The following is a 27807-nucleotide window of genomic DNA, read 5'->3' as shown; positions in this document are numbered from 1 at the left end:
ATTAGGGTCCCCAGAGAGCCCCCCTTGTCTGCAGCAATTATATAAAAGAAACTTCTGCTCAGCTGGGGGCCAGGCGAAGCAATAGAACTGTTTACCCCCTCAGTTCAAGTGTTTACCTCGTGTGGTGATCCAGACCAGACTGGGCTCTGTGCTCCATCTGCTCAGCTGGTGTCCGGGGAAGGAACATGAATAGATAATTATCAGGCACAGTTCTTATTTTTATTCAGCAGTTCTGACAATTTAATAATTGTCCCGACGTCCACTTCTATACCAATCTGCCGGGCAATGTCATTTCCTGGGAACCACAGCACAAGGATTACTCCGCCTGAACCTGAAAATTATCAAATAGTCCCGGTGGAGTAATCCTTGTGCTGCGGTTCCCGGCAATTACTTTGCCCGGCAGATTGGTATAGCAGTAGATGTCGGGACAATGATTAAATTGTCGGAACCGCTGAATAAAGATAAGAACTGTGCCTGATAATTAATTGCTCCCCCCCCCCCCCCCCCGGGTCACCAGCTAAGCAGATGGAGCCCAGAGCCAACCCTAGGTAAGAGACTTGGGACTATAGCCCCAGTAGCCACAGGGCACAGTTCGAATAATCCATGTCCTTAGTCTGTTTGTCTTCAGCAAACTGTTTGTGGGCTTTCTTGTGCATCATCTTTAGAAGAGGCTTCTTTCTGGGAAGACAGCCATGCAGACCAATTTGATGCAGTGTGCGGCATATGATCTGAGCACTGACAGACTGACCCCCCCACCCCTTCAACCTCTGCAGCAATGCTGTCTATTTCCCAAAGACAACCTCTGGATATGACGCTGAGCACGTGCACTCAACTTCTTTGGTCGACCATGGCAAGGCCTGTTCTGAGTGGAACCTGTCCTGTTAAACCGCTGTATGGTCTTGGCCACCATGCTGCAGCTCAGTTTCAGGATCTTGGCAAACTTCTTACAGCCTAGGCTATCTTTAGTTAGCGAAACAATTCTTTTTTTCAGATCCTCAGAGTTCTTTGCCATGAGGTGCCATGCTGAAGTTCCAGTGACTAGTATGAGAGGGCGAGAGTGATAACACCAATTCACACCTGAGACCTTGTAACAGTAATGAGTCACATGACACCAGGGAGGGAAAATGGCTAATTGGGCCCAATTTGGACATTTTTACTTAGCTAAATTTTTACTTAGCGGTGTACTCACTTTTGTTGCCAGCAGTTTAGACATTAATGGCTGTGTGTTGAGTTATTTTGAGGGAACAGCAAATTTACACTGTTATACAGGCTGTACGCTCACTACTTTACATTGTAGCAGAGTGTAATTTCTTCAGTGTTGTCACATGAAAAGATATAATAAAATATGTACAAAAATGTGAGGGGTGTACTCACTTTTGTGAGTTACTGTATATATATATATATATATATATATATATATATATATATATTTATTTATTTATACACACACACACACACACACACACACACACACACACACACACACTACAGACCGCAGTCACAACTAATGGCAAGTCTTCACTGTTTTTACCTTATTGTTTTGCATGTCCTTGTTAGCACCATTTTTCAGCAGGACTGTTGCAGCATCCACATTATTTACAGCTGCAGCCCAGTGCAAAGCAGATTTTCCTAAAACAAATTGAAAAAAAAAAAAAAAAAAACGAAATAAAAAAAAACATTTTAAAATTTCTCAGAATGCACCAAATCAAGTACTGCAGCATGCAAAGAGGACACACATCACCAGATCCTCACCTAATTCATCAATTGCATTCACATCAGCATGAGAGTTGATAAGTTCTTCAACCATGCCTTCCACCGCCAGGCGAGCCGCCAGGATTAATGGCGTCGTACCATCACACATACGGGCATCTAGATCTGTTGCTCTGTTCCGTATAAGAATCTGTTCGACAGAAAGGAAGATCGAAAAAAAAAAATGAATGACTTGAATATCAATGATTCCACAAGAGAGTTATGCCAATTGTATGGCTGTTATGCTGATCTTCAGGCTTTAAAACTTTCAGAAATCTTAAACAAGTATGCCCTTTTGGAAGTCCTGACTTCCCATGCTGCATGCTTGCTCTAGACCACTCATTCAAAATATTAAGGCAAAGACAGCCAGGAAATACGGTTTTTAGAGGGCATTTAGCACTGGCAACCTTTATACTGCTCTCACTACAGGTTTTCTTTAAAGAAGAATGCTAGACTTTTGAAAAACCTATTAGACATAAGAATATGCATAGCTTAATGTAAAAAGTCTTATTGTAGTGAAAAAAAAAAAATTGTTTGCAGTTATATGTAAACATGAAACAGACATATTTTTGCATTATATATACAGGTTATGGTTCCTACAGAGAGCTACACAGTGACTGCACCTTACTGTTGTTCACCCTGCAGGTCTACCAGTCTAATTAGAGTGACTACAGACAACAGGCACCCCATATTTATGTTAGTCATTGATTAACAGGGTTGCAGAGCTAACTGCCCTATACACAGAGAGACTCTACAGATCTCAACATGAGAGAGCAGCGTGAAAAAATGGCCATAGCAAACACAGAAAAATCACATTAAAAGTCCATTTTAAATAGTCATAGTTAAATATGACAATTGCAGCTCAAATTTTGCACTCACAAAAATACACCTTTCCTTTAATCCAAACAAGAAACCTGGCTTTATGAAATACAATAGAATTACCTGGAATACGCCTTGGGCATCTGCAGCTACAGCGGCATGAAGAGGAGTTCGCCCCATGTTATCTTGAACATTGGCATCTGCACTGGATTCCAGTAATCGTTTGGCGGCGTCAGCTCGGGCGTATCGGGCGGCCAGGTGGAGTGCCGTCTCCCCGGTGCGATCAGTTTGGCTATGTAAGCTAGCGCCCTGACCAATAAAGTCTGAGATCATTTGACCAGAGGCATCTTCATCCTCCTCGCTGTTGCCAGTTTCCAAGCCTCCTCCACTACATGCTGCTATCATGAGTGGTGTGAAACCATCTGAAATGGGTTAACAAACACAGTTACCTATAGACTAATGCAAGAACTTATATCTTCACATTTCATCCATAGGATTGTTACATAAAACTGTATGCTATGCAATGGACCAATGTGACTAGCCAAAAAGGCAAATGACAACCAAAGCCATTGAATTACTTTGGTCTGGTAACCCTTATACTATATAGAGGAAAGACTTTGTCTGAATGGTCATCATACCTGGTCCTCGTACATTGACGTCCATACAGTCAGCATCAATTTCTCCTTGTGGTGGTGTGGGTGCCATGGAAGGTGCTCGGAGGTCAGCTGCATCTAGATGTTGTTGGGTCCACTGTCTGTGATCGGTTTGATCACCGACGTCAGGAAGCATCACTTGATCTTCAAACTTAGCAGAACAAAAAACACAGATTTAAAGGACATCACATTTCCAGAATGTTAGCATTAATTTAAAGGTCAACTACACTCAAAGTTATGATACTGCTTGTATGCGAAAACTGCTGTGTTGAAGCTCCAAGTTTTTTTAACGCTTAAAAACTCCAATGGCAATATTTCCCTGTGGCAGTTTGGGTCTTTGACTCTGCCTTAATGGTGAGATTTGAGATTCCCCCATAGTAGTTTGTATCCAATGGGGAGATTTCCCCATGCACTTTGTGTTTGTGCCACTCTTACAATGTCAACATTTCTATGCAGAAGCTTGTGTCTCTGCCTCTCCAGCAATCGCAAGGTTCCCTTTAAGTAGTTTGTGCCTATGCCCCTCTAACAATGCTAGGGTTCCCCTTTAGTAAACAACAAAAATTACTGCGCTTCTCAAAACAATAATATACTACTAAAAATCTATGAAATTAAAGCTGCAGTCCTAGAAGTGAGGCGTGCACAAATACACATAAGAGTAATCCAAAAAGACCGCGCTAAATAAATGAAAATATTAATATCTATACACACATGAATATATAAATAGTGATAAAAATCAATCTGGCAAGTGACACAAAGTATTGATATTGTAATGAAAATAAAATACCAATATTGATAAGTGTGAAAAATAATAAAAATAGTCCCAAATGGAATCAGTTATTAAGCACCAAATGACAAAAGTGAATGAAAAACAAAATAAAGATGGTCAGAGGAGAAACAGTCCTTGGAGCCAAGGCAGATTCAAATGGTGATCATGAATGTTCAACAACCAACACCCAGTGAGAAATCCTCCACCCTAATAAATGCGCGCTTACCAGAGGTAAGCTAAAAATCAGCTTAACTGTGAATATCCACTCAGGGGAAACCGACACCTGCAATCTCCTCACAGGGAAGGGGCAGACAGGATCTCTCCGTCCGGTGGATTCAATCGACAAGCCGGGGGGACCCAGAGGAGGGATATAGGCACATAAGAAGTAAAACAGCCGGCCGTTTTACTTCTTATGTGCCTATATCCGATTTTTAATGTAAGTGCGAATATCCCTTTGTTCAAATAAATGGTTTAACTGATTTACACCATGGAGAAAATTCTTTATTTCTCTTTGTCCCCCCGGCTTGTCGATTGAATCCACCGGACGGAGAGATCCTGTCTGCCCCTTCCCTGTGAGGAGATTGGAGGTGCCGGTTTCCCCTGAGTGGATATTCACAGATAAGCTGATTTTTAGCTTACCTCTGGTAAGCGCGCATTTATTAAGGTGGAGGATTTCTCACTGGGTGTTGGTTGTTGAACATTCATGATCACCATTTGAATCTGCCTTGGCTCCAAGGACTGTTTCTCCTCTGACCATCCTTATTTTATTTTTCATTCACTTTTGTCATTTGGTGCTTAATAACTGATTCCATTTGGGACTATTTTTATTATCTTTCACACTTATCAATATTGGTATTTTGTTTTCATTACAGTAACAATACTTTGTGTCACTTGCCAGATTGATTTTTATCACTATTTATATATTCATGTGTGTATAGATATTAATATTTTCATTTATTTAGCGCTGTCTTTTTGGATTATTCCCCTTTAGTAGTTTGTGTTTCTGACCCTCCCACAATGGGGGACTTTCCTGCAGTAGTTTATGTGTCTGCCAACCGCCACCCCCCATATAAGAATGATCTCACAATGTTGTTACTCCTCACTTTGTTCTATATTACAGAGAATCCATAAGGAGAGGGTGACACCAGCGTTTGATGGCCACAGTGCTTGAGCAAATTTAAGACAAGCAGATCTTAACACTGGTGTTTTCCAAGTGATATGTACAGCTAATATGTGATTTAACTAGCCAACAATCATGCAAAGACTGAAAACACCTGTTTTGTTTAACTGAACGTGTGTAAATCTAAACATAAAACCTACAAAAATTAGAATAGACAAACACACAACTTCCTCTAATATACATCTTATTAGCTCTGATATCTAGAATTGTATATTGTATCTGGAAACAAAAATCTATTTGGACAATCTGCAGAAGTTGGAAACACTTACTCTGAATCTCTTGCTGTCCAACGTTTCTTCATCACCCCACTCATTCTGATTGTCATCCATCAGGGAACCATCTCCACCATTCTTCAGAGGCCTTTAATGTTCAAGGGGGGGAAAAAAAAAAAATTAGACAACATGCTGTGGTCGTATTAACAGATTAAGCAACAGAATAAACAAATACTAAATGACAATAAACAAAATTTTTCCCTCCAATGTCACCTCTCCCCACCCTTTTGTTAAAAAAAAAAAAAAAGAAAAAGTTCTCACTTACTTTAAGCCCACAGAATCTTCCCCAAGGGGCTCTCTCCGTTTCTTTGTCTTGTTTGACTCTTTCACTGTGTAACCCTCTGGGAACCAGAGGTGCCCGTGCTCTCTCCGTCTCTTCTTGTTCGCGATGACCCCAGCCACGAGGAAGATCAGCAGGAGAGCGACGGCTCCAACAACCAAACCAGGATACAGTGAATGGTCGGGTCGCTGAGGTTCAGGTGCACCTGAAGGAAAACAGGACAGACTTGGTAAGACAGACATTAAAGCTGCATTTCACACCGCAGACACAAGGAAAATGAAGGGGAATCTGTTAATAATAAAAAAAATAAAAAATAAAAAAAAAAAGTACTTCAGTAGAAAAAAAAAACCTAAAAATAATGTTATTTTCTCTTACTCATCAGAATTGCAAATTACTTTTAAAATTCTCTTTTGCCCCAGTAGGCAGTATCAAGAGACAGGTTTGCTTTACTCCTTTAAGAAAACGGATTAATGAACTTCATATCACTGCGCTCTCATTGAGCTGTTAAGTCAGAGGATTTAAGTGGGATTTTATAGATACCGTTTCCACCACCTCATGTATGCGATTGATCAATTTTCTCTTCTCCCCCCCCCTTAAAGCATTAATGATCCTGATATAAATCTAGAGAAGCAAAAAAAATAAAATAATAGAAGGCATACGAAAAGGTATTACTCAGTTGGGAGGAAAAAAAAAGTTTTGATATATTAGGTCATCAGATTTTAAAGAGTATGAAAAATGTCCTTATCTATTTTGGTATCCCACTTACTTTTTACAGCTTCGATCTTATACGGGATGTCTAGGTTCCCAAGAGAGGCCAGGGCCCCAAGGAAAGCCGCTACGTCTGTTGCGCTGTTAAAGCACTGGGATGAAGCCTGGAAACATTGGCGATTATCGATTTCCAAGTATACAATGGACCTGTTAAAAAAGGAAAAGGCTTAGTCATACATAGCGGTTTCTAATTCTAAGACATACACTTTTTTTTATAGTTTTAAGATGGGGAAAGGGTAAGAACCACTGCCAGGTTTCTAGTGTCATGTTTACACTGGGAAATGACTCCACCAGTAATCCCAGTCCTTCCCAACTCCACTGGTAGGCTATGAAATTTTAGCATTATAGGAGAAGCATGAAACAAAATACTCTGGGAAAATCTCACTATTGTGGGAGGGGCAGAGACAGACTACTGTGGGGAAGCAATGCAGGAGAATCAAAGACACAACTATGACAAGGAAATCTCACCATTGTGGGAGGGGCAGAGACACACAAGACTCTGCGGAATCACTGCAGGAGAATCAGTGACACAACTACGGCAGGGAAATCTCACCATTGTGGGAGGGGTGGAGAAAAAGTGCAGGGAAATCTTGTAGGAGTAGACACACAAACTACTGTAAGGAAATCTCACAAATGTGTGAGGTGTATAAAAGAATACAGGAAAGTTTCATTATTGTGGGAGGGTCAGAGGCACAAACTACTGCAGGGGCTTCCCTCAATTTTGAGAGGGGTGGAGACACAAGCTCCTGAGGGACGATTCCATCATTGTAGGAGGAGACAAACCACTCTATGGAGATCTCACTACTGTGGATATTTGATTGATAATGAATGTGTGAAAAACCCTTGCCGAAATGGCATATTTGATTATTTGATTGATAATCCAAAAAAAAAGAAAAAAGTTTCTTACCCTTTTACTTCTAGCTGGTCCAGTTCTCTCCGATATCGTCTAGGGATCAAGGAATCCTTCAAACTGCTGAATAAGGCACTGGGGGCCTCAGACCATTCTGGCACAGACCTTTTAATGTGATGTTTCTTAAGCTCCTCCTTATTTCCATAGTAAGGAAAGATCTTTAAATCACCAATTTCGTTCTTCTTAAAAACAACATTGGTGTGCAGAATTCGACTCAGCTCTCTGAGGAAATTAAAAGAGTTGTTTTTCAGCTCCTCTGGAGTCATGAGGACCACCACCACCAAGGTGCCATCCGCTAATTTCTCAGGCATGTTGTTGGCGCAATCCAAACCGTCCCATTCGCACTCAGCATTGTTGCAGCCTTGATCACAGTGCCCATCCTGGAAATGGTCTTTGCAGTACTGGTCATAAAGAGGACTGGAGAGAGAGAAAAAGGAAACACAATAAGAAAAATTCTGTAAAATCAACGTCTTTTCCAAATTCAGGACAGAACAAAAAATTTTACCATGCAAGATAAATGTGAAACATTGCTTATGAATTCCTGATTTTTACCTATGGAGTTCTGCTTTAATGCAATCTTACTAGAATACATGGCTAGAGCCGGTTTTAAGATTTGGAAGCATAACTTTTTCATTTACAATAGGTTATCATTTACTTTTATAATCTACTTACTTGCACTGGACTTCAATTTTCTGGCAGTCAAAGCCATCATAGAGGCAGCCTGCATTGTTGCACTGTGAGTCGCATTTCTCATCATTGAAGTACTTCCAGCACTGCAGTGCCTGCGAGCAGTTCTTCCATGGGTCATTAAAGTCAAGTGAGCAGTCTCCTCCGTCCCATCCACAGGCATTACTGTTACACTGAGCATTGCAGATCTTGTTCCCGGCTTGTGCAGCGCATAAGTCACTCTCACACTTCTCACTGATTTTGGGCGGGATGATGTCCTGGCCTGGACCACCTTCAAATTCATAGTCCAGGATGTGGCAGAAGAGACCGTTAAAATGCCTGGGACAGATACACTGATAAAATGGCTCCTGGGGAAGTGACTTGCATGTGCCACCGTTATAGCAAGCGTTTTGACTACAAGAACTGCTGACTGCGTGTTGGCACTCCAGACCAGTGAACCCATCAGCACATAAACATTTGGGGCTCTTTGGAGTAGATATACAGGTGCCACCATTCAGACACTGCAGGTTTCCGCACATGCGAGTGTCATATTCACAAGTAGCGCCATCATATCCCTGCAACAAAGACATTCAATAAACATATTTAATTCATTTAAAAGGAAAGTGCAGACTTTTCATTAAATTATTATACAGGATATATATATATATATATATATATATATATATATATATATATATATATATATATATATATATATAGATACACACACACACACACACACACACACACACACACACACACACACACATATATACACACACACACACGGGACAAAAAGGAGAAACATACATACACACACACACGGGACAAAAAGGAGAAACAGCCTTCTCTTTTCTACATGAATGCCTTTATGATCTAATAAAACCCATCTGTCACTGAAATCCATAGTAAGAACAATATGGCAATATGATTAGATTATAGAAGATGTGGAAGGCTGCTCACAAGAACTGAAACATGGCGCCCAGTCCCCTCAGATTCTGTTAAATTTAGCAAGATTGGCCTCATATGCCAGTTGGGTTAATTTTACCCTTACAGACAAATGACTGCAATTAACATAAACTTGGGTACGCATGTACCGAAATTTAGCCGGTTCACCGGCAACTGGACAACTTTTGGTACATGCGTGTGGATGCCGGGATCTGAGTTTTTTTTGTTCAACCTGCTGGTTGAATGAAGAAAATAAATAAATAAAAAACTCAGCGTATATACCCTGCTTTTGATTTAAATCAACTATGTGAAAAAATGAGGGTCTCCTGTTTTGCTTGATTGCCCAAGGGAAATGAGACACAATTGCATACTTTGATGAACAATATCCCCCAAGTAGACAAGTCATGAAAGTAGAAACTTTTCCTGTGTGACTATAACGTTAGATAATGTGCTCCAGGATTTATGAAATAGTCATGAATTAATCCCCACACAGATTTAGCCCATTTATAGATTTCACACACTAAACCCATTTATACTTACTGGTGGACACTTGCAGATAAAACCACGTTCCGTATTGCTGGCGATAGAGCAGGTTCCTCCGTTTCTACAGGGTTTCGTTTTGCATCCATCAAGCAGCGACTCGCAGCGTCTCCCTGGGTGAAAAGTAAAACACTGAGCTCAAAAACCCAAATCAACTGCACAAAAAAGGGTCACAAATGCACAAAGGTGGTGTCTTACCTGTGAACCCCTGCCTGCATTCACATCGGTAGTCATTAATGAGCTGCACGCAGTTCTGAGTTCCACGGACATCACAAGGGTTAGACAGGCACTCATTTACATCTCCTTCACAGCGTTCTCCAACAAAACCTGGCAGGCAGTTACAGTGGTAGCTACCTACCCGGTCAACGCATTTCCCACCATTGAAACATTTAGGCTCATGGTTTGGTCCTTCATAAAATGGATTGCAGTCATCTATGTTAATTTCACAATGAACACCTGGAAAAAGAAAACAATCAAAAAATACTTTATGAAATGTGGAAGTCATCTGTGTAGTTTTTATTGTTAATAAATCAGAATAACTGGTACTCTTTGCAAGCAAATATGTTTTTTTTTCCCTTCTATTAGCAAGAGAACACTCCTTGAATGCAGTTTTCACTAAAGGTGGAAGAAAGTAACATTCTATTGACAGAGGACATCCAAAAAGAAATATATTTATCAAAAAGAATTACAAAGGGATCTTTTCCTGACTCACCCTGTGTTCCTCTGGGACAGGAGCATTTGTAAGTGTTGATAAGATCAATGCAAGTTCCTCCATTCTGGCAAGGGTGAGAGTGACATTCATTGATCTCCTCTGAGCAGTTAACACCATGATATCCAGCTACACACTAGAAGAGGCACAAAAATATGTAAATGGTATCATTCTGTCTGCTCTAATGACCCCTGACATGTTAGGAACCAAGTTTTGTATCGCTGGTAAAACATCAAAGAGATAGCACACCTCACAGGAGTAGCCTCCTAGGTAGTCCGTGCATGTAGCTCCATTCTGGCATGGATTTGGAGAACATTCGTCCACCTGCTCCTCACAGTAACTTCCTGTATAACCAGGCTGGCATAAGCAGTAATGAGTATTCCCAGTGTCCCTACATGACCCGGAATTGCGGCACAGATTGTTAACATCAACCTCTAAAAGAAACAAATGATCATATTAGTGGGACTGCTGTGGATAAAAGATGACTCATACAGAAACCACCCTACTGAATTCATTAAGGCCCAACTCAACTCCCAATTTTTTTTTTCATTTTTGATAAAGTAGGGAAGAGTCAGAATCTCTCTCAATTTTACTGTTGTGTCCTCACTTGGAGGATTTCTCCTTGCTTCTAGTCTGGGTGACACCATAACAAGAAATGAGAAATCATGGATGTCACCTGAACAGAAAGACACATACAACAATAAAAACCTAATGTGTTTTGTTGCTGCATCTAACCCCATCAGAAAGATATCCTATTTATTTCTCTCTTTGTGACACCCCACCAACTGAGCCAAACTGAGGCAATATCACCCCAAAGGGGACACACAGCAATACAAACAACACAGGCTCCAGCCCTTCCACAGACTATAGAAAAATGAACAAAAACATTTTTCCCTGGAGTTCGGCTTTTAAATTTATGCAGAGGTGTTGTCACTATTAGGTCCCCGACTCACTTTGCTGTAGGGCAGCAACCTCGCACGAGACATTGGGCACGTCACAATACAGTCCAGTCCAGCCACTGTTGCATTCACATCGATACAGATTATTCGTCTGCCAGCATTTTCCTCCATTTTTACAGGGAGAGGAGTCACACCAACGAACCAAATTCTGTTTAAAGTTTAAAGGAAACCTATTACTGTAAATAACTCAAAAACACATAAGTTGATAACTTTTCTGGGTTTAGACTCTTTGTCCACACGGTTAAACAAGGACTTCCATACGTACCTGGCAATTTACCCCATTATACCCCTGAGGGCAGGTGCACTTGTAGGTGCCATAGCTGTCCTGGCATGTTCCCCCATTCATGCAGGGTTTGGAGTCACACTCATTTATATCATGTTGGCAGTAGATCCCGGTAAAGCCAGACGGACAGCGGCAGGTGAATGTGTTGATGCCATCGATACAAGTGCCACCATTGAAGCAAGAGCTGGAAGTAGGAAGCAAAGTTTTGCATAATTTTATCCACGAGTTATTTAAAAAGTCACACCCAATAAATCTGATATTTCCATGTTTGGTGGTTGCTAGAGAGTTAAACCCTTGAGTTCCTGATTCTATTTTACTGCTACAGATCCAAATTTAGGAACCATGTCTTAAAATAATACCGCTTAACCTGTACTTTGTTTGCTGCTAGACAGCCTACCGCCCGCTAACTTTTTTGTTTTTTTAAACCATGCCATACCCCCTTCCTCCACCTAAACAAAGAATTACAAAAAAAAAACTGGGTCTGCACAGATGTTGTGGCCATTATGGGTGAGTTTCACCATTCCTGCTGGATTTGTTAAAATACTTTAATTATGAAAACTGTAATAGGAGAATCTGGGACAAGCAAAAGGTAGGTGGGACCATCCAAAATTCTGAGGACGACAGAAGCAATGCTGGGAATTACAGCAGGAGATCTCATGGTTGAGGTATTCAAGACGTATAAAATGCCAGGGACTAACTCAATAAAATATCAATTTTAGGCAGAATGACAGAATTTTAGGTGGAAGATAAATCTTAGTTTTCTGTGATTTGCAGTTTCAGAAGGCTTTAACCATGAACCCTCCTCCTGCTCTGGTTGGCTCACGACATTCCTCCCTTTCTCACAATGTCCAGCTCTAAAGAGAAATTATTCATTAGCTAAAATACTCTCCATCTGCCCGTGTATCTCAGCTCCAGTAACTGGTACTAGGGACGGGAACACATTACAAGCCAAAGGGGCGGCACAGTGGTGTAGTGGGTAGCACTCTTGCCTAGCTCCAGTAACTGGTACCCACTACCCTAGCTCCAGTAACTGGTACTAGGGACTGGAATGGTTACAAGCCAAAGGAGCTGCACAGTGGTGTAGTGGGTAGCACCCTTGCCTAGCTCCAGTAACTGGTACCCACTACCCTAGCTCCAGTAACTGGTGCTAGGGACTGGAACACGTTACTAGCCAAAGGGGCGGCACAGTGGTGTAGCGGGTAGCACTCTTGCCTACCCACTAAATTGTCCCTAGTATGTAAGAAAGTGAGTTAGGGACCTTAGATTGTAAGCTCCTTGAGGGTAGGGACTGAATGTACAATGACTGACAATGTACAATGTATATGTAAAGCGCTGCGTAAATTGACGGCGCTATACAAGTACCTGAAATAAATAAAAAAAATAAAATAAAACAATTTAATGGTATATTTTATAGAAAGAAAAAAATCTAATCATTATGCCTACCAAAACTGAATTTGTCATCTGTTCCTCAGTTTTCTAACCTGAGCTCTCAGCTGTTACCATTATCATGTTGTAAGCCCACCCACGGGGCAGTACAAGCTAAATACAGGGCCTTTTTGCAACTGTGTGAACCTGACAGGTAGATATTAAAAATTCTGGAAATTATGATCCTTTCTGCCTTTCAATAAGCATACATCTGCTAGTAGAGTTAAATTACAAATTCTATATAAATAAAAAAATAAAAAAAAGACAGTTGTGATAGATGCTTCTCTTGGTGGCCAAATTTGAAGCATCTACAGAAAGACCACTAAAATAATCTATCATTTCTAGTGAAAATTCGCAGCCAATAATAACTTCAAAGAGAGCGGTACCTTTCCGTGCAATCAGGTGTGTTGATTTCACAGTGGATGCCACTAAATCCAGATGGACAAGTACAAGTGTAGCTGTTGACACAGTCAGTGCAGTTGGCACCATTTTTGCATGGGTTGCTAGCGCACTCATTAATGTCCTCATTACATTTTAGACCACGGAAGCCCGGCAAACAGTTGCAGAAAAAATCATTAACGCCATCAGTGCAGGAACCTCCGTTGTGGCAGGGATCTAAAAATGGGATAAATGAATAATGAAGATGAGACGCAAAATGTCACAAAAGCAAATAACACTTAAAGTGTATGTCAGGGCACAAAAGCATATTTAAATACTCAATACATCTATGCAATACATGCACATCCCCTCATGCCCCAGTGAAACATTACAAGTACAGAAAAATATGGGTTGATCTGCCAGAAATTCAGTGCGCTACCAATTTAACATTTGGGCTTACAACACACTGCCTCTGTTGCACTATAATCCCAACCATTGCTGTCAGCCCTACCTTATGGACTACAGAACTTCACCTATCCCCCAACCCCTTATATCCTCCTCCACTTGCATATATTGACTGCATTGTCAGAAAATACAATGCTGTTGCCTTGTCTCCCAAGAGCCTGCCAATGCATTGTGTGTAGGGAAAAGGTTTTTGGGAGATGTAGCTCTCTACTCCTAGGGATCGAACACCCAGCAGATGCTCGTACCAGAATTTTACAAGCCCAGTAATGATGTCACAGGGAGTAATAAGAGCTGTTTCTCCTTATAGAAACAAGGCAAAAGAAAACAACGCTGGGACATGCTCTAAAGGGGAACAAAAAGGTGCGTGGGATAAATTGGTGTAATGTCTGGACATATCAACAGAATTCTCTTAAAGGGTAACAGAACAATTTCATTTTTGAACTAATGAAGTGACACTCACTTGGCAAACAGTCGTTAATGTCCGTCTCGCAGTTTCTGCCGGTGTAACCGGGTTTACAGTTGCATTTGTAGCTTCCGTTAGTGTTCTGGCACAAAGCACCGTTTCGGCAAGGGTTTTTCACACATTCATTGATGTCAATCTCACAGGTTTGCCCTTGGGGAGAAGATGGACTGATTTACAAAGAGAGGAAAAGTAGTGGAGTACATTTTGATTTTGGCATTAAAGAGTTTTATTTTTTGGAACAACTTTTGGGTTGTAGGTGGAAGAATAAAAGACTTCCCATCCAAATATCTAGGTCTATGAATAATAACTAATATAACTATCATCTAAAGGACCACACTACACATACTATAAGCGAGCCCATGTTGGTGAGGTCAGCCATTTTGCTTTATATTGAGAAGTCATCAGCTTTGGTTATTTTATTACTTGAACAGTATTATGATAGATGTAAGTGAATTAGTAAATTGATTTATACACAAACCTTGCCATCCCATAGGACATATGCAGGAGAAGCTTTCATAGTCTTCAGACTCCTGACATCTTCCTCCATTCTTACATGGGCTGATACCACAAGGTGCCAGAACGTCTTCACATGTTTCCCCTGGCAAAAAAAGCAAGCTTTACCTTAGTATGCAGAGCAATTAAAACAAGCTATATAGCAAACAAAAAAGCAGAACATCAACTTTGTTTTTATTGTGTAAGGAAAAGATAAGTATCTCTGTCTAGGTTTTATTAATGTCGCACTTCATGGCCTGGTACAGATCAGAGGAGTTTTAACAATCACATCTGTCCCAGGAAAGGTGCCCCATTGTTAGATTTGCCCCTACTTCGGGTTTAGTTACAACTGTCATTGGGACAGAAATTGAGTAAAAATGTTTTTTTAACAAAAATACAAATAGTAGTAAAGCCGGACAGAATGAAACCCTTTTGTACTCTATCCAAAAAAAGAAAAGTTTGGGCTAGAGCTCCAGACTGATATAATTGATATAATATATAATGTTTCAGGCACTCCTGCTACAATCGTCATACAGTGCAATAAAAAAGTATTCATACCCCTTGACTTTATCCACATTTTGTCATGTTACAACCAAAAATGTAAATTTATTTTATTAGGATTTAACACACAACACACAAAAGTGGCACATAATTGTAAAGTGGAAGGAAAATGATAAATGGTTTTCAAAATCTTTTACAAATAAAGATCTGAAAGGTGTGGTATGCATTTGTATTCAGCCCCCAAGTCAATACTTTGTAGAACCACCTTTCGCTGCAATTACAGCTGCAAATCTTTTTGGTTAGGTCTCTACCAGCTTTGCACAACTAGAGAGTGACATTTTTGCCCATTCTTCTTTGTAAAATAGCTCAAGCTCTGTCAGATTGGATGGAGAGCATCTGTGAACAGCAATTTTCAAGTCTTGCCACAGATTCTCAATTGGAATTAGGTCTGGACTTTGACTGGGCCATTCTAACACATGAATATGCTTTGATCTAAAACATTCTACTGGCTGAATGTTATGGGTTGTTGTCCTGCTGGAAGGTGAACCTCCGCCCCAGTGTCAAGTCTTTAGCAGACAGGGTTTCTACTAAGACTGCCTTTATTTGGCTCCATCCATCTCCAAATCAACTCTGACCAGCTTCCCTGTCCCTGCTGAAGGAAAGCATCCCCACAACATGATGCTGCCACCACCATGTTTCCTGGTGGGGATGGTGAGTTCAGGGAGATGTGCAGTGTTAGTTTTCCGCTACACATAGCGTTTTGCTTTTAAGCCAAAATGTTACATTTTGGTCTCATCTGACCAGAGCACCTTCTTCCACATGTTTGCCGTGTCCCCCACATGGCATCTCACAAACTGCAAACAGGACTTCATATAGCTTTCTTTCAACAACTTCTTCTGCTTTCTTCTTTCCACTCTTCTGAAAAAGGCTTGCTTTGTGGAGTGCACGACTAATAGTTGTCCTGTGGGAAGATTCGCCCACCTGACCTGTGGATCTCTGTAGCTCCTCCAGAGTTACCATGGGCCTCTTGGCTGCTTCTCTGATTAATTCTCTCCTTGCCCGGCCTGTCGGTTTAGGTGGACGGCCATTTCTTGGTAGGTTTGCTGTTGTGACATCCTCTTTCCATTTTTGAAAGATGGATTGAAGAGTCCTCCGTGAAATGTTCAAAGCTTGGGATATTTTTTTAAAACCCAACCCTGCTTTAAACTTCTCCACAACGTTATACATGACCTGTCTGATGTGTTCCTTGGCCTTCATGATGCAGTTAGTTCACTAAGGTTCTGTAACAAACCTCTGAGTGCTTCACAGAACAGCTGCATTAATATTGAGATTAAATTACACATAGGTGGACTCAATTTACTAATTAGGTGACTTCTGAAGGCAATTGGTGTCACTAAATTTTAGTTAGGGGTATCAGAGTAAAGGAACCGAATACAAATGCATGCCACATTGACATTTATTTGTAAAAAAAATTGAAAACCATTTATCATTTTCCTTCCACTTCACATTTTGTGTTGGTCTATCACATAAAATCCCAATAAAATACATTTATGTGTTTGGTTGTAACATGAGAAAATGTGGAAAATTTCAAGGGATATGAATACTTTTTCAAGGCACTGTAATGAAAAATAAATGAAACCCAGCAGAGCTGGAGGGAGGCCATAATCATGGGAATAGTAGGTTTGCAGAACTTAGGACAGAGATTTCACCAATAGAGTCACCAAGAGATTTCAAGGGTGTTTCTATTTTCAGCAACTTCCAGGCACTAAAATATTAATTTCGTATGTACTGACCTATTGACTATCATGCCTGCAATAATACATGAAAACAGATTAAGGTCTGAATGCAGGTATGTGTGGTTATCACATAGCAGGTAATTTATTTTTCTGCTAGCTACTCTCTCTAGACGGCAGTGGCCACTTTCCAAAAACTCCATGATTCCTTTTGTTGCCATGGAGACCAGGATCAGTCAGGAAATTCATTGCGGCTTCCTGCAATTGTCTGTACGGCCATTTTAATGGAAGGGGAAGCAGGAAGCGAACAGGCAGGATCTGACTGGGACTAGTTCCCAGCCATTGCATATCTGTCAAAATAACCCTTATCCGCCCCATGGAGGCCAGAATGGGTACTGTGGTTGTTGGCCTCTGTTGCTGTCAAAAGAGCAGAACAAAATATGTGTAGAGGCGATTTTTCCACCCAAAGGCCCCTGAAAGTATCTCGGAAGGATTTCCAGAGAGGATTTCAGCATGTTTTCATGAAAAACAATCTAAAAAATGTTGCTGGAAAAACAGCACGAGACTGCTCTTCTTTTTCCAAGCAAAATATTTTCCTCCTATTTCGTAAGGGCAGAACAATGAACGCTGCCCGGAAAACAAGGCTTGGCTTTTTTTAAGCGGATGACTCTTTTACACATGTCATGGATAAAGCCCACGATCAATAAGTCTCAAAGCTCACCTGTTATGGACCTTACTTCACTATCACAATACGTAGTGACAACATGTCCCACATTTCTCCCAGGATGTAAAAATCAATACAATTTTGACAGTAAACAAGGGCATAGAATGCTGTGAGGCTGCATCTGGTTGTTGGGAAGGGAATCACACATGAACCATTCTTTCTGACATGGTTCCCCAACTCAAGCTGTGACTTACTAATTTCCTAGCTATTACCGTATTCTGTCTTTTGCAGTAATATAATAATATATGCAGGGAATGCCTAATAACAGCTTTTGCATACAAAACCCATTTAATTGCTGGAGGTTAAGACAAATGTAAGCTCTAAACGAGCAGGGCCCTCTGATCCCTCCTGTATTGATTTGTATTGTAACTGTACTGTCTGCCCTCATGTTGTAAAGCGATGCGCAAACTGTTGGCGCTACATAAATCCTGTATAATAATAATAATAATGATGGAAATCACATTGGCAGGGTTGAGGCTGTTGAACATTTTTACTAAAGAAAATGCTATCTACTCAAAGAGAGAACAGCATGCCCACCAGTGACAAAGTAAAAGTAGACCGTATCAGCCCAGCTCCAAATTTCTGCAACAAGGAGGCAGCAATTAATTACTTTAACATTGGCAGTTAATCTTCACCACATTTTTTCTGCTTTAAAGTGTTACTAAACCTAAAAACGTTTTTTACCTTAATGCATTGTTTGCATTAAGGTAAAAAACGTTTTTAGTTTCTCTGTGCCCCCCCATTCCCCGTGTGATGAAGAGATCAGCGCTGTGCACGGCTGCATCTATTCTCTCCCCTTTTCCTCTTTACACAGCATTCGAGCAGCAGCACGAGCCATTGGCTTTTGGTGCTGTCAGTCAGATGCAGTAAAGAGGAAGTGGGGGGCGGGCCTAAGTCCCACTGTGTAAGTCTAAGGAACGCGGCTCCGTAGACACACAAGTCGAGAGCGCTCAGACTACGCTCTTCCCAAATCCAGCGGCTGGCTATGGTAGTCCAAAGAAGAAGAGTTGGAGCCAAGATCACCGCCGGGGACCTCAGAAGAGGAGAATCGGGGCCACTCTGTGCAAAACACCTGCACAGAGCAAGTAAGTATAACATGTTTGTTATTTTAACAAAAAAAAAAAAAAATGCCTTTAGTAACACTTTAATGTTACTTTAATGGTTGGATTGGTGACTTACCAGTATAGGGGAGCAGGCAAATGCACTTGAATCCAGCAACCCCATCTATGCATGTCCCTTGGTTTAGGCAAGGATTTGAAGCACATTCATTAATGTTGGTCTGACAGTTTACTCCTGTGAGAACACAAAATTGTACATAGATACGTCATTGGGATAAAAAAAAGAAAAAAAAAAAAAAAAAAAGGACACTTGCCTATTGAGTTATTCGTAAAAAAAAAAAAAAAAAAGAAAGAAGTGAAGCCCATAGTTGTTTTCAGAAAAAGCCAGAAAACCCTTATAAAAAGTTTGCTCAATTTTCCCTCTTAAAATGATTCCTGATATCCGAAGTATTAGTATACTCCCTGGATAATTATTCTACAATGTTATTTCTTATGAATTATTAGTAGCCATTGATAATTTGTACATTTATAGCCCTTTCACACTGCCAGTGCCCAGGCGTTGGCAGTAATAGCCGCTAGTTTTAGCGGCGCTTTACCATCGTTTTTTGCGGCGCTTATAACCCCTCCCAGTGGCCGAATAAAGGGTTAAAAGCGTCCGCAAAGCGCCACTGCCAAGGCGCTTTTCAGGAGCTTCAGTAGTGCTGCCCATTGATTTCAATGGGCAGGGGCGCTTTAGAAGCCTGTATACACTGCTCCTAAAGCGCCTCAAAGAAGCTGCTTGCAGGACTTTTTTTGACGTCCTGCCAGCGCAGCGCCCCAGTGTGAAAACACTCGGGTTTTCACACTGGGATTGCAAATGAGGCTTTTTTCAGGTGCTTTACAGGCGCTAAAACGCATCCAGTAAGAAAGGGGTCTTAGAAACTAATCCCAGCCTTTTACTAATCAATCTACTGAGTTTGCTATAACCATTTCCTGTGTAACACTATATCATGTTTTCACAGCTGTTACGATAAAGAACCCTTTCAATATACAGATGTTCCTCCTACAACAAAGAGTGTATTTTGTGAACAACTTTACACTGAGCTTATTATATGAACCAATTATATGCATACGCGGTCTGCCAATTAATCCAATACCACAAAACTGCCTTGTGCCCTTTGGGAAATTCTCATACCCACCAGTGAATCCTTCTCTACAAGAACAGATGTAGCCGCTAGTCATGTCCTTGCAGGTGCCTTGGTTCATACAGGGATTGGAGTCACATTCATTGTTGTTAATGTCACAGTTCGCGCCACTCCAGCCTGGGTCACAATCACACTTGTACCTTTAAAAGCAGACAGTAAACAGTCACTGCTGAAACATAAAATACAATAGATGTGCACCTATTTCCAGATAGACATTCACATATACACCTCAAACATTCATAGGGAAAATTTGTAATGGAAAAAAAAATGAAACCTCAGACTAATAAACTGCTTCTACATAGCCTTATATGATTGTCAAATTACCCATTGACCCCATCGCGGCATGTCCCATGGATGCAAGGGTTGCTGCGGCATTCATCCACCTCCGACAAACACGTATGTCCCTGGAAGCCCTCAGGACAGGTGCACTTGAAGCCATTGACAAGGTCTTCACAGGTCCCTCCGTGGCTGCACGGGTTGCTGGCACATTCATCGATGTTAATGTTGCACATTTTTCCTGTAGGAGAAAACATATTGAATTAGACAAAAACATTTAATGGTTTGATCTCAAAATATAACCTGGAAGCTATTTTATTTCCACTTGTAGATGAATATGTATACTAGCTTCTAATTTAAACCCAACAAGCTGATTTCCATAGCTGCTGGCTATGGAAATTTGTAATTTTATTCAAGCTGAATAATTTGTCTGTGCCCACCCAAAACAAAGGGGCAAGACCTGCTGAGGTGGAGGTGTGGTTCCTGCTTTTTTTTTCTAATCTGCTCTATGTTTGTAACTGCTGACAATTCTGCCGATGGCACATTTTTGTTGCTATGTTGGGGTTATGTCTAGCAGTTATTCAGATAAACAAAAAGCTGTATTTAGATCCTAAATTTTAAAAAAAGCAATGAGATATCGCATAGAATGAACTTGTTTTGCAAAAGGCTTGTCGTCCCCGTTCGAGTTACCTTTTACTCCTATTCTCCTTTTACAGAGGCCTCCAATGGGACATACACACCAAAATAAAAGAGTCTATTGATCACAGGACAGATGGAAGGACAGTGAGGAGAGTTCTATACATTTAGGCTCTGCTCAGGTGATCAGTGAGCCATAGAAATGGGTCTTGCTTAATTAAAGAATCTTATTAGCTTTCCCTAACCACACCGGTCAGACTAGCTTAGAAACCCAATCCTCTACCTGAGCTGAATAGTCTGGATTCCCTAATGGAAAACTTCAATCCCTACAGCAATCCTCCATCCAGCTGGGTTCTCACACACCACTTCCTGGGACTAATTGAGGCCTCATAACTTTAAACTAAGCAAAAAAAGATATGAGGTTTCCCTTCTCCATTTAAATACAAGCTCTGATAAGAGAGATAAAGAAGAAGAAAAAAAAAAACAAACCTGTCCATCTGCTTTCTCAAAGAGGCAACACATTACTGGGTAAGACGTACTAATTGTGCAGTCTGCTTTACATCTTTGGACTGGGTGCTTACCAGATTGTATACAAATTGAATAGGATGTTTAGATACGCCTTCCTATTACATAGTTATGGTAACTCTAAACATATCATATGTGGACACTTAAATTGCTCAATTTAACACATTACCTGTGTATCCTGGTTCACAGGCACACTCATAGCCGTCAATCTTATCAATGCATTTGCCAGAGTCACATGGGTTATTGGCGCAGTCGTCCAAATTGATCTCACAGTTTGTCCCTTAAAAAGAAAAAAAAGCCATTGGTTCGAGGACTCGCAGGGGAAAATAATGTTTATGTGACGTTTGTTAAAATTTAAGCAAAAAAGAACTCTGCTGTGTTAAAGGAAAAAAAAAATAACATGCTAAAAAATTTTTTGCATCCAGTCTTCCGGGAGTGTTGGATACCCGTTTCATCCGATGTACTCTGTGGTTTTATCTGTAAGCTTCTACTTTACAGCACGGATGTAGAAACCTGCCAAAGAAACTGCAGAGCGCATCAAGGGGGAACAGGCATCCAACACTTCCACGAGGGAGGCTGAAGAATCCATTGGTGCAGGCAGCAGGACAGAAATTGTTTGCTTTGCAGAGAGCCCTTTAAAACCGTTACAGAGTCGCTTTGGGTTACTGAAAGCCCCTGCTGCATTTGCATTCTATCGCTTAAAAAAAAAGTCTAATTTCTTATACTTTGACAAATGCTACTGATCTACACATGAAATACAAGGACAGTTTTGCCCAAAATTCAAGTCACTGTTTGGTGCATTTAAAGATTAGATCTCTTATTAGGTCTTCACTGTGAAACGAGACCTATCCTCACCCCTGCATGCATACACAGGTTTTAGTACGTACTTTCGCATGGTATTCTCTGAATATATGCACAACGCACATGTGTCTCAGTTGCACAGCTGTCAAGGTAGCTGAGAACAAATCTTCCCAGTGAGATCCCAAACAATCAGAACCCAGGAGGGGGAACAAGCCCTACTGGGCTAAACCCAATAAAAGAATATGTTTTTAGGTTAAGCTGCTTTTTTAAAAACATTAATATCAATTAAATTGAAGATTTCACTATTGCTCCATCTATAATATAATAAAAATAGAAAAAATGAAAACTGGCAGATCGATGAGGACACTTACCTGAGGTCCCCTTTAGGCACTGGCACGCGTAGCCATTAACCTTATCGACACATTCCCCTCCATTCTGGCAAGGCATGCTTTGGCACTCATTAATGTCAGTGTCACACAGCCGCCCGGTAAAGCCAGGTCTACACTGGCAGGTGAAAGTGGAGATACCATCAATGCAGGTTCCATAGTGGCAGGGGTCTGGGAAGCAGTCATTTATGTCAGTGTCGCAGTGTGTCCCAGTAAAACCTGAAAACCAGAAGTATCACACATCAGACATGTATCTATAGGTTTACTGACATTAAAGCTGGGTCACAAGTGACAATAAATGTACAACTTGTTCCAAGTTTTTTTTTTGCTTTACTTCCTAACACTTAATTTCTGTCTAGTGCAGCAGGTATTCCCTGCCTTCTATGCATTTACTCCTTGAGCCTGCCTGGCTGACTCCTGAACTCTACAATCAAAAAAATCTATCACTTTTTTTGAAATGTAGAAACAAGGATCCTTTAAAACAAAGTAGCCAATCTAGTATATACCTTAGATAAGTTTATCTCTGAAACTATACAAATGGTTTTTTTTCCCAAGGGCTTTTTCAGTATAAACTGCAGAACTAGGATGTTTCTAAATTTAATTTAATCTTAAAAACACATGTAAATTAAAGAGTTAGGGCTCATGGCACTCTTGTCAAATGCTGCATTTGCTATTTATAGTCGATCGAATTTTGATGACCTGTATTTTGATGTGCGTCAGAAACGCACATCATACACAGGAAACCACCACCTATTGTCATGGGCCCTACTGCTGTGGTTGCATGTAAACAAGTAAAAAAAATGGCAAATACATAAACATAACATTTGGATGGTGTTACCAGATACTTTAGAAAGTTTTCTGCACTCACTCACAGTGGACAAGGTAAAACGCTGAGTGCTGCGAGTGGATATAGCAGCTTTCATAGCTCACTTGCTGGCATTCATATGAGCCTGATTAGAAGTTATTCAGCTGTGAGCCATCTCCAGCATGAGCTGCACAACAAAAGCGCCATTATCCTCCTTTCTCAGCTCATGTCATTGAAGCAGCTCCGCTCGCAGCCCTGAAAGGCCCTTGCTGTTTTCTAAAGCTGCCCAAAACTTTTTCCCGCGTCTTTTTTGTCTGTGCATGGAAAAGGCTCACAGCTCCAGGGAGAAAAAGGATGAGGCACAAAAGCAGAATAGAATAGGAGGCCTCTTTGCTGGCGACACCTTTGCCCCGCACTCCACTTGGAAAGCTGTCTGCTTTGGCTCTAATTGTGACACTAGAGCCGGAGACATCTGCTGCAACAGATCCCTTTCCAAAAGTGCTACTTGGCTTATAATCTCCCGCCTATTACATGGTTTTCTGCAATCTGGCTGTTTAAGGTATTAAACTTAAAACCTCAATTTAAAAAAAAAAGAAACGGGTTCTTGATGAAATGATTTATTAGGTGCCGATTTACAGTATATTGGCATTCATGTTTGTCCTGGCCCACAGAGGACAGTGCAATCGTTATCGCTATATATAAAAAGGCAAAAAAAACTTTTTTTGGGGGGGGGGGGGGGATAGAAGGTGGATTAAACCATTGTCTGTTTCAAGTTGGGGAGATTTTCACACACAATGAAGGTAGGGGATGTCACTCAAAAACAAGGGAAAGTACTTTTTTTTTTTAGATCGTCATCACCAGAGCAGGAGTCCCCATTGGAAGATTTGCCTTCCATTCCTGTTCAGGTGACCATTAAAATTCTCATTTTTTGTTTAGGTAACAATGGTGAGAGTAAAACCCCATATTGGTGACACAGACAGTAACAAAAACAAATAGATCTTTCCCCTAAACACCTTAACCAAAACTAAAAAGCACAGAAGGTTTTGGCTTTAGATATACTTTAAAAGAAACATACACCAAGTATGTATGTAGACTGGCATCACTAACTTTTATAGTTGCTTGCAGAGGCATTGTTAAGGGGTGGCTATTGGGGCTATAGCCCCCAATCTGGAGCCCGTAGCCCCGAGTCTCTTGCCCCAGGGGTCCCTGGCCTAACAAGCAGGCCGAGGCCTCTCTGAAGCCTGGCCACGCGTGTGGCGGGCGGGCTGCATGAGAGAGCCAGGCAAGCCGATGAGAGAAGCGAGCAGGCGGATGAGCAGAGATGACATCATTTCTCTCCGCTCGCCCCCCGCATCACCGCTCTCCTGCCCCTCCTCGAAATGTCCCATCTGGTCTATTCATTAGCGGAGCTTTCCTCGCATAACCAGTCTCCTGGCAACCCCTGTGTCCAGTGACGGCTGCTTTTGATCCTCCCCTGATGGTTTCTTCAGTCCATTCTTCAGTGGAGCCCTTTGTGGATAAGCGGGATATGGTGGCTCCTGCCACTGACCTGGCGAATGCTAACAGGTATCTCACACACACTCAGATTCCCCTGGCATCCCTGGCGTGTGCAGTGTGGCTCTCTGTATCAGTGGCCATGAGACCTGCTGAGCCATCCATCTGGGGATCCTAAGTTCTACACACACATAAGAGCAACCTAAATATGATATTGGACTATCTATCATTGTTTTTAATAAAGTGAATTCTCTTCTTTCTTTTTTTTTTTTAATATATATTTTTTTTATTAATTTGAACTTTGGTTACCTTGCTCTTTCTGCTTGCAGTTCCTGTAAAAGCTCAGAATATGATGTTGACTCTCTGGGACACACTGGGTTGACTGCTTGCAGTGACAAATGCCTTTTTAACACATGAGTTTGCGAACTGTAACATTTCAGTGTGTTATTCATGGACTTTCACTTTTGGCTGAGAAGGAACTTTAACTATAGTTTTGTTAGCAGTGAGCCTGCCATGATCTCCAAATTGTAACCTTATCATTGCTGGTGTCAGCGGCGGCTGCCGCCATGACTCTGCCTCTACCCACCGCCCAGCTGTGAGTCATTTAATATTACAATGTAACAATAGAAATAATGCAGTTAAATCACCCTGAAGCGCGTCCCCCGCCCGGCCTGCAAAAAGGTTGGTGACCGCTGTTTTTGGCTCTAGCCCCAGATCTTTTGCAGTTCTAGCAATGCCCCTGGTTGCTTGGGTGTCATGCTGATCCAAATGTACCCTCTAAGCTGCTGGCCTGGAGTACTTAAGAAAAATCCAAATCCTGACTTTATTCCTCCCTTTGCTAGCTGTATGCTTGTTTCTGGTCAGAGACACAGTACAACAAATGCATTTCTTTTAAATCTCGGCTAGTTAAACCTTTGGGTATGATTGAGGGCAGAAATCCATTGAAACACTGGAGAACATACAAACTCCATGCAGACTGTTTAGAGATGGGACCCATAGCTGAAAATGCATATTGGTAATCACCAAGTCATCACAGTTAAGCCTAGTACACACAGTCGGAATTTCGGGAGACATCAGCCGATTCAATAAAAAACGTGTGTATGTCAGCCGGTTTGGCTGGCTTCTGTTGGGTGAGCATGCTGGAAAACCAGCAGCCGACCGGCTCCCAATCAGCGCTCTCAGCCAATAGCTAAGAGCACTGACCAGATTGTTCTGGTGGGAAGGGGCTTCCCCCTGTCAGAACACAATAGCTCAGCAGGGGGATCTCTGTACCAACATCGGTGGCTCTGACCTGAGCTGTCAGATTTTTTGGTTTAACCAGCTGGGTTGAATGTAAAAAAATGATAGTGTGTACTAGGCTTAAGACAGACCTGTCCTTTAAACCCCCCCCCCCCCCCCCCACACACACACACACACACACAGACCACTAGATTTAAGAGCAGCTGCAAAACAGTTGTGTTACCTTCAGCACACTTGCAGGTGTAGGCGTTTGGCCCATCCAAACACTTGGCGCCATTCTTGCATGGTGTACTGGCACATTCATCTATATCGTATTGACACTGGGGCCCATTGAAACCTATGGGAGGAAAAAAGTACATTGATGCAACCTTCCATACAATATAGAGCAACAGCTAAACACTACAACATGCATAACTGGAGGTAACATTTGTTAGGACAAAAATTTTGTATCAAAATTCTATTTGTAATTAGTTATTTTTGGGATCATTGTGAACGATTAGTCCGGAAGGTGAATCAAAAACAAGGCCAGAATAAAGTCTTCCACATTTTAACTCCGTTTTTTTTTTGTATCATACCACATTACAGTTTGTAAGCCGTTAAATTGCCTCCTGGCCCGGGGTCTGTCTCTCAATAAAAGCTTTGCATCCAAAATCCTACTATGAATGCTCTCAATGGATTCTCTGGGATTTCAGCTTTGCTGATCCCCTCAGACCAGACAGGGCAAAGTGTGCTCTTTATTCAGACATTTTGAAACTTGCTGTGTGTTACCATGGTGATGACCACACAAGGAAATGATAGGTATAAACATCTGACCGCGCATTCTCAACATCTTATTTAAATCCTCAGTGAAGCATTATCCCTTCCAAAGATTAGCTGGTTATAACCTTCCAACCCAGCAGCAGGTTTGTTCAGGAAAATCCACAGGAAACTGAATGCCCCCTAACTGCAGACCAGTGCCATCTTTCAAGCTGCTGACCTGAACCAACAACGAGTACTCAGGAGTAATTTTACTCACAGGGAACCAGTGAGGTCAGCATCAAATACGTATGTACAATCCAATTTAAATAATCCAAATAGCAGTTTTTGTTCAATCAAAGAATAACTGGGATGGGACTTCTACATACATCAAATTTATTGCATAGAATCCTTTGCTTTAATAATACAAAGGATATGGCACTGTAAATAGCTGATGCCTAAAATAAGTGTGTTTCTCTTATTAAAGCAGATGTTTTATAAAAAGCATACACTCTAATGCCACTTACACACGGTCGGATTTTCCCAATGGGAAATGTTCGATGGGAGCTTGTTGTCAGAAATTCCGACGGTGTGTAGGCTGCATCGGACATTTTCCATCGGAATTTCCAACAAACAAAATTTGAGATCTGGATCTCAAATTTTCCGACAACAAAATCCATTGTCGTAAATTCCGATCATGTGTACACAATTCCAACACACAAAGTTCCACACATGCTCGGAATCAAGCAGAAGAGCCGCACTGGCTATTGAACTTCATTTTTCTTCGCTCGTCGTACGTGTTGTACGTCACCGTGTTCTTGGCGTCCGGAATTTCCGACAAGATTTGTGTGAACGTGTGTATGCAAGACAAGTTTGAGCCAACATCCGTCGGAAAAAAAACATGGATTTTGTTGTCGGAATGTGCGATCGTGTGTACGCGGCATAACAGTATAAAATGATATTGATAAATAAGCCCGCTCAGATT

The 27807-nt window shown here is 41.2% G+C and overlaps 1 protein-coding gene across 1 annotated transcript in view; it reads right to left on the bottom strand.

Annotated features, from left to right (window-relative positions):
* NOTCH1 (notch receptor 1) overlaps positions 1 to 27807 on the bottom strand; it is an 86914-nt gene that overhangs the window by 4709 nt on the left and 54398 nt on the right. Inside the window, exons 10-33 of the mRNA XM_073599615.1 lie at positions 26311 to 26424; positions 22535 to 22768; positions 21532 to 21642; positions 20250 to 20442; positions 19920 to 20065; positions 18863 to 18976; positions 14712 to 14831; positions 14231 to 14383; positions 13314 to 13542; positions 11485 to 11686; positions 11214 to 11367; positions 10510 to 10694; positions 10264 to 10396; positions 9750 to 10007; positions 9552 to 9664; positions 8070 to 8638; positions 7395 to 7814; positions 6486 to 6634; positions 5705 to 5924; positions 5437 to 5527; positions 3207 to 3372; positions 2692 to 2990; positions 1753 to 1900; positions 1532 to 1629 (exon numbers count right to left, since the gene is read on the bottom strand). Of these exons, the coding sequence (XP_073455716.1) occupies positions 1532 to 1629; positions 1753 to 1900; positions 2692 to 2990; positions 3207 to 3372; positions 5437 to 5527; positions 5705 to 5924; positions 6486 to 6634; positions 7395 to 7814; positions 8070 to 8638; positions 9552 to 9664; positions 9750 to 10007; positions 10264 to 10396; positions 10510 to 10694; positions 11214 to 11367; positions 11485 to 11686; positions 13314 to 13542; positions 14231 to 14383; positions 14712 to 14831; positions 18863 to 18976; positions 19920 to 20065; positions 20250 to 20442; positions 21532 to 21642; positions 22535 to 22768; positions 26311 to 26424 (4619 nt within the window). The remainder of the gene's footprint in view (positions 1 to 1531; positions 1630 to 1752; positions 1901 to 2691; positions 2991 to 3206; positions 3373 to 5436; positions 5528 to 5704; positions 5925 to 6485; positions 6635 to 7394; positions 7815 to 8069; positions 8639 to 9551; positions 9665 to 9749; positions 10008 to 10263; positions 10397 to 10509; positions 10695 to 11213; positions 11368 to 11484; positions 11687 to 13313; positions 13543 to 14230; positions 14384 to 14711; positions 14832 to 18862; positions 18977 to 19919; positions 20066 to 20249; positions 20443 to 21531; positions 21643 to 22534; positions 22769 to 26310; positions 26425 to 27807) is intronic.

This window comes from Aquarana catesbeiana, linkage group LG09 (assembly GCF_042186555.1).
Source record: "Aquarana catesbeiana isolate 2022-GZ linkage group LG09, ASM4218655v1, whole genome shotgun sequence".
Taxonomy (NCBI): Eukaryota; Metazoa; Chordata; class Amphibia; order Anura; family Ranidae; genus Aquarana; species Aquarana catesbeiana.
This window is presented reverse-complemented; position numbering and strand designations above follow the sequence as displayed.